We start from the raw sequence: 9201 nt of genomic DNA, 5'->3' as shown, positions 1-9201 counted from the left end.
TTATATATACATATATATATATATATATATATATATAGACACTTCACTGGTTTTCCTTCTGTAGAGAACCTATTCTAAGACAAGGGGTAACTATCCAGAGGGAGAGAGAGGCCAGAGGGAGATGAGCTCCTGCAATGTGCAGAGCTGGCCAGGGGTGGTGGGAACTTCCCATGACCACAGTGCAGTCAAGTTCCACACTGTGCTGCTGCTGCTGTGTCACTGTGCACACTTTTGCTGTGCACATCACTTAGCTGTTCTGTGTCACAACAACCTCCAGAAGGTCTGTTCTACCAGCATTCAGTGTTGCTACTAAGAATCCAAAAATATATGTGTGAAAATATATATAGGAACAAAAAGTATAAATTATTCCATAATTGTAAGAAAGCATTATTATAGCCAATCTTTTTTTTTTTAGCCAAATATATAACTAGGAAATAACCAGTAACCAGAAGGAGAAATGAAGGAAAAACAGGGCTATGACACCAACTTCAGGGTAAAAGTGGCCATTCATTCTCAGATAAACTATTTCTAGAGATAATAACACCTCTATACTAGGGAGCCCTCAGTTGATTTCATCTCATCTCCCTCCACACTCAGCCCAGTTCTCTCTTCATCATATTTTTCTATTCTGGAACAAATACTCATAAAAAAACATATGTCAATTAAACCACTTTTACATGTATATTTCAGTGACATTGATTACATTCTTTGTGTTGTGCAACCATTATCACTCTCTTTTTCTAAATTGTGCTACCACCATTAACATAAACTCAGTGCCCTCTGAACAGTAACTCCTCCTAATAAACTTTGGTTTCCATATGTTTGCCAATTTCATATGAGTGAGATCATGTATTTGTCTTTTTGTGATTGACTTAATTCATTAGCATGTTTTCAGGGTTCATCCATATTGTGGCATGCATTGAGACTTCACTTCTCTTTATGGATAAGTAATATTCCATTATAAGTATATACCACATTTTGTTTATCAACTCTTCTGTTGATGGACATTTCCATTGTTTCCACATTTTGGCTATTGTGAATAGTGCTACAATGAGCATTGCCATACAGAATTCTGTTTGTGTTCTTGCTTTTCAATCTTTTGGGTATATACCTGGCACTGAGATTGCTGGGTCATATGGTAGTTCTATTTTTAGTTTTTTGAAGAACTGCCACACTGTTTTCCAAAGTGGCTGTACCATTTTGCATTCCCACCAGCAACAGATGAGGGTTCCCATCACTTTTTGATCAACACCTGCAGGAGCTGGAGAGCGCTGGCGTTCCCAGGAAGAAGGTATTTGGGACCTAAACTAATGACCCCATTTATTTATACAGCTCCTTTCATGAAATCCCTTTTGGTTTCCAGGTGCAGACTGAAAGATATATGCATTGAAGGCTAGAAAACCTACAATATGGTGAACAGGTCACGCCTGGAATGAGAAGATCCAGTGTCTTAGTCATCTAGTGCTGCTATAACAGAAATACCACAAGTGAATGGCTTTAACAAAGAGAAATTTATTCTCTCACAGTCTAGTAGGCTAGAAGTCCAAATTAGGGTGCCAGCTCCAGGGGAAGGCTTTCTCTCTGTGTCAGCTCTAGGGAAAGATCTTTGTCATCAATCTTCCCCTGGTCTAAGAGCTTCTCAGGCACAGGGACCCCAGGTCCAAAGAACATGGTATTCTCTTGGCTCTTGTTGCTTGGTGGTATGAGATCCCCATGTCTCTTCACTTGCTTCTCTCTTTTATATCTCAAAAGAGATTGGCTCAAGACACAATTCAATCTTGTAGACTGAGTCCTGCCTCATTAACATAACTGCTGCTAATCCCATCTCATCAACATCATAGAAATAGGATTTACAACACATAGGAAAATCACATCAGATGACAAAATGGTGGACAATCACACAATACTGGGAATCATGGCCTAGCCAAATTGATACACATATTTTTGGGTGACACAATTCAATCCATGACACCCAGGATGCATGATAGAATCCAGGTTTCCAGCACTGGTGGGAAGCAGACGCCCTGATCAGGAACAACACCAGGAGCAGGATTCCTGCCTCCACTATCTTCCACTTCTGCCCTCAGTAAACAGGATCCTCATGTCCATGCCAGAGACACACAGGGTGAGAGCACACCTGGGCACATGCGGAACAGTCGACCCAGGGACTTCAGGAGAGTTACTCACCATTCTTGGGAAAGACTTATCCTAGAGTCTGAAAAGCAACACACAGGAAATGAGGTGAGCTAAGAACAATAATATCTTCCCCAAACGAGACACAGAGAGTTTGGGAGGGAGAGAAGAACTTACCCAGCTCTGCCTGGAGTTCATCTGAAAAAGATTTAAAAAAAAAAAAACAGCATGAACTCCCTTCTCTAAGAAAAGAAAAGACTGTGTGCCTGGAGAACACACAAAAACGATCCCCTCTGTATACAGGAGAAAGTTCTCCTTCCAGACTCATCAGAGCCTAAAGGGCCCCAGTTGCCCTCTCTGGATCTCCTGAGTTTCCTGCTCTGGACAGGGGCCCTGGGTCGTCCTGGAGGCTGCAACCACGGGCTCTGGTCCTGCTGTCAGCTCTACTTCTCTGCACAAGCTCTGCCCTCATCTAGCCTGGCCCCTCCCTTGTCTTACCTCTGGCCTTCACCGCCTGCACCTTTGCTGAATGTTCCTTCCTGAGAAAATAGCCAGCCCCAAGGATGACGAGCACCAATATGCTCAGGCTCACAGCAAAAGCCGGCTTCCAGGGAGAGGCCTGGGGAGAAAAGGGCTCTGTGGCCCAACCACAGACCGCATCAGGGCGTACCCAGGCCAGCCCAGCCCAGCACGCTCAGGGACTCAGTCCCCCTCCACCCGACCTTGCTGTGAGCAGGAACAGCGCTTACCTGGGATGAAAATGGCCTTTGCCTTCTCCTGGCCCAGGATGGGGTTGAGGATAGAGCAGCTCACTATCCCCACAGAGCTGTTTCTCACCAACAGTGAAGCCTCCACGCGAAACAGCCCTTCAGCGTCTTGGGTGTGGGCCTCAGAGGAATCTAGGAACGTCTCTCCACTACAGTCTCTCCACTGAACCTGGGGCTTCGGAAACCACCCAAAGGCTGTGCAGGTCACATGGACCCCGTCCTCCTCCAGCCTCTCCATGTGCACTTGAGGGGCAGAGCCCACACCTGTGGGAGGGAAACTGTGAAGCCCAGGAGGCTGCCTTGTCCCAGGTGCAGACTCAGGACCCTGCCCATCTCTAGGGGTGCATCCAGCCTGAATTCTGGGGGTTCTATGGGAAGGCTGCCCCCTACTGGTGGCGGGCCACAGCCCCACCACAGGGAACCAAGGAAGGAGATCTTAGGAGAACTTTTAGGGGAGCATCTGGGACAGGTCCTATTCCTTCCAACCACACGGGTGGAAAGACCGAGGCACAGAGAGAAGACAAAAATGAATTTCAAAACTTTTATCTGAGATCAGCCCAGGAAACATAAATCAAAGGACAAAAATTCGGACCAAACCAGGAAGAACAAGAATGGTCTTTTTCAAAATTATTCAAGGATATAAATCAAACTAGGCCATGGAGTTTTGTCAAAACAAAGTCTTGAGTGGACCTCCTCTATGCAGTAGAAAATGTTTGTAATTAAGTGATTTATGGATTTTGTTTTGTTTTTGTTTTAATTACCCACCAACTCTTCTGCATATAAACTGATCTTATCCTCATTCTCCTGTCACAAAGTGTGAGGAAATCTCCCCACCAAAGAGTAACTTTTCCCCTGAGATCTGGACCTCACAGGTCACCATCTCTTTTAAGGCTTGGTCCCATCAATTATTCTCTCTCTCTCTTTTCTGTCTTATTGTTAATCTCTTCATCTTTACCTATTCTTTTTTCTAAAGATACAAACATGTTCAAATTTCTGCAAGCTTTTTTTTCTTCCCTTCTCAGAAGAGTGGGCATTATAATCTATGAACATCTCCATGTTCTCACCACTCACCTTCTTCTAAACCCCCAATAGTCTGACTTCTACTATTCCTTTGAATCTATTCTTGGTGAGTTAACAAAAATCTCCTACTTGGCAGCCTTAGTGCCCACCCTGCAGTCATTCTTCCTCAGTCTCCATTCAGCATGTGACACTGTTGACTCTATCTTGAAACTGTCTCCATCTTGACTTGGTCACTCTTCTGTTTGGCTTGTCACCTCTCAGATCACTCTGCTAAGCCTCTTTCCTGGACTTCTTTTTCTCATTCTGCTCCATAAAAGCAGAAGTCCCGGCGTCTGTTTCATGAATCTTACTCTTATCACTTCACACGCTCTGCCTGGTTTCTTTCCATGCACACTGCTTCTCTTTGTAAATCACTTCCAAAATTATATGCATTAACCAACCCTATCTCCCTTATATCCAAAACCCCATGAGTTATCTCCACCAGCATTCTCACATACACTTTGGACTAAAAAATTCCAAACAGAATTCATAATTGCTTTCCATGTGTAGTAGATCGATTACAAAAGTAGCACAGGGTCTTCACCTTTCTTTAGATACACCTCACCTTCCGTTACATCATTTTGTGGTGTCTTCACACTCTGACTCTGGGCTAGGTCAGGTGACTCGATTTGCCCTGGGACCCTAGCAGTGTGACATAGGGAGCCTTGGGTTTGCATTCTGGAGTTTCCATGGGAAGGCCGTCCCCTAGTGGTGGCGGGGCAGAAGCACCACCACAGAGAACCAAGGAAGGAGCATATGAACTCGTTAGGGGAGCTCTGGGGCTGGAGACTGTCCTTTCCAACTGTGCAGGTGGAAAGACTGAGGCACAGACAAAAAAGGATAAGAAATTTCAAACCTCCTTTCTTGAGATACAGCCCAGGAAACATAAATCAAAGGACAAAATTCCAGACCAGGCCAGGAGAAATAAGATGGCATCATTACAAAAAATTTCAAGGGCAAAATTAAACTTGGCTGTAAGTTTTGTTGAAACTAAGTCTTTGTTGGCCTTACTCTAGGAAGTAGGAAATATTTGAAATTAAGAGATTTATGGATTTTTGTTGCTGTTGTTGTTGGTTTGTTTTGCTTTAATTACCCACAAAATTTTCTTTATCCAAACTGAGCTTACTCTCATCTTCCTGTCACAAAGTGAGAGGAAATCTCGTCCATTCAAGGACAATTGTTCCTCTGAGTTCTGGAACCCAGAGGTCACCACCTCTTCTAAGGCTTAGTCCCATCAATTATCATCTCCCTTTCCTCTCCTCTTCTCTCCTCTCTCTCACCTCTACCTCCCTATCCCATTCTTATTGTTAATCTCTTCTTCTCTGCCTACTTCTTTTCCTAAACACATAAACAGGTTCAAACTTTTAGTCTCCTTCTCCCCTTCGTAGAAGAGTAAGCTTTATAACCCATGAACACCTCCATGTTCTCACTCTCACATACATCTCAACTCCCAACACTCTGACTTCTCCTATTATTCCATTGAGTCTATTCCTGGAGAGTTAACAAAAAAACTCCTACTTGGAAGCCCAGAAGTCACACTGAAACCCTTCTTCCTCAGTCTCCCTTCCAGCGTGGTCCTTGAATCTCCATTCTTCTCATGTCATACAGTTTCCCTGGCTTCTTTTTGTTCCCCTTTCTTCTGTTTGGAAATCACTTCCAAAATTATATCAATTAAGCAACTCTGTCTCCCAAATTCCCCTCCTTTATATCCACATCCACATCGGTTATCTTTACAAGGATTTCTCATATACACTTCAAACTCAAAATTCCAGAACAGAAGTCATAATTTTGCCCTATCTTTGGTACATTAATCACAAACATAGCCCTGGGGCTTCACCTTCTTTATATCCACCTCCTCCTTTGCCACTTCGCTTTGTAGTGCCCTCCTACTCTGACTCTTGGATAGGTCATGTGACTTTATTTGGCCAGTAGGAAATTAGTTAATGTGACACAAGCAAAGGTTTGAAAACTGCTTGCACCACTGGGCCTTCTTCTATTTCCATGGGAAGGACATGCTCACGCTAGCCTGCAGGAGGACCAGACTCATTGCCTTGTCATCCCAGCCTTTCCCAGATCAGCCAGTTGACTCCCATCCATGTGAAAAACCCAGCCAAGGTCCACATGGTGACCCCTTCAGGTGACCAAAATACATGAATGAGCCCAGTTGAAATTAGCCAAGCCTAGCCCAGATTAGCTGAACCCTATAAACGCTCAGAAGCCCAGCTAGAGCAGTGGATAAGCATTCAGCTGCTAACCAAAAGGTCAGCAGTTTCAACTTCCAGGCAACATGGTGCTATAGACAGAAGCACCACGCCATCCCTCCACAGCAAAGATCCAAAAAACTAAGTCAAACAGAGACAAAAGTCTATCCTGAAACCCTAAACATCAAATGAAGAGCTAAAGAACTCAGACAAGCATCGAATGAAATAAGAAACTGATAGAGAATAGAGAGTGAGAAGAGATACATGCAGAGGTCCCCTATCAGCTACTGCAGCATGTGTCTGCCATCTTGGACTCCTGTAAGAGACTAGCAAACATGGAGCATGAGAAAGCAGCTTCACAGAGCTTCCAGCAGGAGACAGAACAGCCAGTAACTAGCGATATTTGCTTTCCCACCCCCCACCTTTCTTCACCTCCACTCGGCCTCCTCTGCTTCCTGCGACCACAGTCTCTTGGCCAGGAAGCACAAGCTTCACCTCAGTGCCACCTGGATTCCACCCGCCCACACTGGCCAGTCCGTGAGTGCCATTTGTTGGCTGCTGATGTTGCTTTTTTCCCTCTTCTTTCAATTTTTTCCTTACCTTTCAACACCGCCTCCTCCTTTCTCGCAAATACCAGGCTCCGTGTGGCATCTTTGCTTCTTCCTGAAAAGCTACAAAACACCACTCGACTATGAAGCTGCTTCCTGATCTGTGCTGCCAAGCTGGTGAGATCCCCGCAGCTTTTTTTGTTTGTTTGTTTGTTTGTTTGTTCTGATTTTCTCTGTTTTGACTTGTTTGTTTTCTTTTTCCTTTTTCGGCCTGGGAGCTCCTTCTAGCTGGACAGTAGTGCACAGCTTGGGGGCTGCTCCCTTACTCTGTGCAGATGCACAGGGAGATCCATGGAGCATTTCATTTTTCTTGGTTTTTTGGATTTTGTTTTGTTTTTTTTCTCTCTCTTTTTCCCCTTTGCTCTTTCTTCATTTCTCAGTTTCTCATCTCTCTATACTTCCTTCTCTTCCTATCTCCTGAATAAGTGGCGCTATGTGACACCTTTACCCCTTCTAGCCAAGCTGTATTTCATGGCCTGGGAGCAACTTCCCCAGTACCTGCAGCCGCACCGGTGGGATACCTGTGGGCTTTTCTTTTTTCTTTCCTAATATTTATTTATTCTTTTTTTATCATTTTTCTTTTTTTTCCTTTTTGTTTTTCTCCATTCCTCAGTCTCTCATCTCTCCACTCCAATGGCAAGCTCCCTTAGCGCTCTTTTTTCTTTCTTTGTTTGTATGTTTTTGGCTCCTGTTCCTCTCTCCTCTCTCTCCTCTTTCCCATACCCATCTTAGCTCCACACATCACAATCTCCCCCCTCCTTCCTGCCTACCTGCACCATATGCTGAACTTCACATCCCCAAGCAGCGCAGGTACAGCCTACTAGAATCTGCCCTGCAGTGATTCTCGGCCTACCCTGTCAGCTCTAGTAAGTGCCACAAACAACCCATCCCAGCAACTCCCCTTCAGCTGAACCTGCCCTGCTGTACCATACCTGAGCAAATGACCCCGCTCATTGGAAAAGGAAGTGAAAACTATCATGCCTACAGATGAGCAAACAACAAAGAACACACAGCCTGTCTGCTCAGACATAGCCAAATGAAACAAAAAAGCAGGACAAAACAAACAAATCTACAATCAATAAATGAGGAAAATAACTACAGAATGCCCCAAAGACAGCAGACAATATCAAAACATTTACAAAAACAGGACAGGATTGTTCAAGTAGGCGTCCAAAATAAAACATCAGCTGAATTTCCAGTAGCAGAAAAGGCACTAGATTACCTGATAGGGAATTCAAATCTCTAATATTCAGAGCTATCGAAGAGTTGAAGCAACAAGCAGACAAAAATGAGGAAAAAATAGACAAATTCATGGAAAAGGCAGACAAAATCACGGAAAATACAGGCAAAAAAAGGAAGAATTCAGGAAAATGATAAAGGAAGAAAATACTAAAATAAATTCACAACTAGAAATCATACAAAAACAAAATTAGAAATCCAAAAGATAAACAACAAGATTTCAGAAATGGACAATGTCATAGAAAGGCTGAGGAGCAGGTCTGAAACGATGGAAGACAGGATCAGCGAAACTGAAGACAAACACATGGATACAACTCTGAGGGAAAATCAGAAAAAAGAATGAAGAAGAATGAAGAAACCCTGAGAATTATGTGGGATACAATCAAAAGCAAAAATTTTTGACTGATTGGAGTTCCAGAACAGGGGAAGAAAACAGAAAACACAAGAGAGGATCATTGAAGAACTGCTGACAGAAAACTTCCCCAATATCATGAAAGACGAAAAGCTAACCATCCAAGAAGCTTAACGAACCCCATATAGGATAGACCCCAAAAGAAAATCACCAAGGCATATCATAATCATGCTCGCTAAAACCAAAGACAAAGAAACTGAGAGCAGCTTGAGAAAAACAAAAAGTCACATACACAGAAGAAACAATAAGCCTAAGCTCGGATTATTCGGCAGAAACCATGCAGGCAAGAAGGCAACGAGATGACATATATCAAACCTTGAAAGAAAAAAATTGCCAGCCAAGAATAATATATCCTGCAAAACTCTCGTTCAAATAGGATGGTGAAATTGGGTCATTTCCAGATAAACAGAAATTAAGGGAATATGTAAAAACTAAACCAAACTTACAAGAATTACTAAAGGGAGTCCTTTCATCTGAGCAAAACAACATCAGACTATAGGCTGAATCTAGGATGCAGGATTGTACCAGCCAGATATCAACTTAGGAAGTGAATTCTCCAGGACTATCCAAAACCAAAAGAATTACAATAGGGAACCAGAGAGGTTAATCTGTAAATGAGAACAACATTAGAACAATAAAAAAGGGAATAAATGGTGTAGTTATAGAACCTTCTAATGGAGAGGAGGGCAAGGTGATACCAAGTAATAATAGACTGCTTCAAACCTAGGAAGGTAAGGGTAAATTTCACGGTAAACACAAAGAAAGTTAACAAATCTACTCAT

General features: G+C 43.2%; 1 protein-coding gene across 1 annotated transcript in view; it reads right to left on the bottom strand.

The window, feature by feature from the left end:
- Positions 1–9201, bottom strand: part of LOC101360037 (butyrophilin-like protein 1) — a 54608-nt gene that overhangs the window by 31727 nt on the left and 13680 nt on the right. The window contains exons 3-4 of the mRNA XM_023725569.1: positions 2883–3164; positions 2632–2769 (exon numbers count right to left, since the gene is read on the bottom strand). Of these exons, the coding sequence (XP_023581337.1) occupies positions 2632–2769; positions 2883–3164 (420 nt within the window). The remainder of the gene's footprint in view (positions 1–2631; positions 2770–2882; positions 3165–9201) is intronic.

This window comes from Trichechus manatus, unplaced genomic scaffold, assembly GCF_000243295.1.
Source record: "Trichechus manatus latirostris isolate Lorelei unplaced genomic scaffold, TriManLat1.0 scaffold00327, whole genome shotgun sequence".
Taxonomy (NCBI): Eukaryota; Metazoa; Chordata; class Mammalia; order Sirenia; family Trichechidae; genus Trichechus; species Trichechus manatus.
This window is presented reverse-complemented; position numbering and strand designations above follow the sequence as displayed.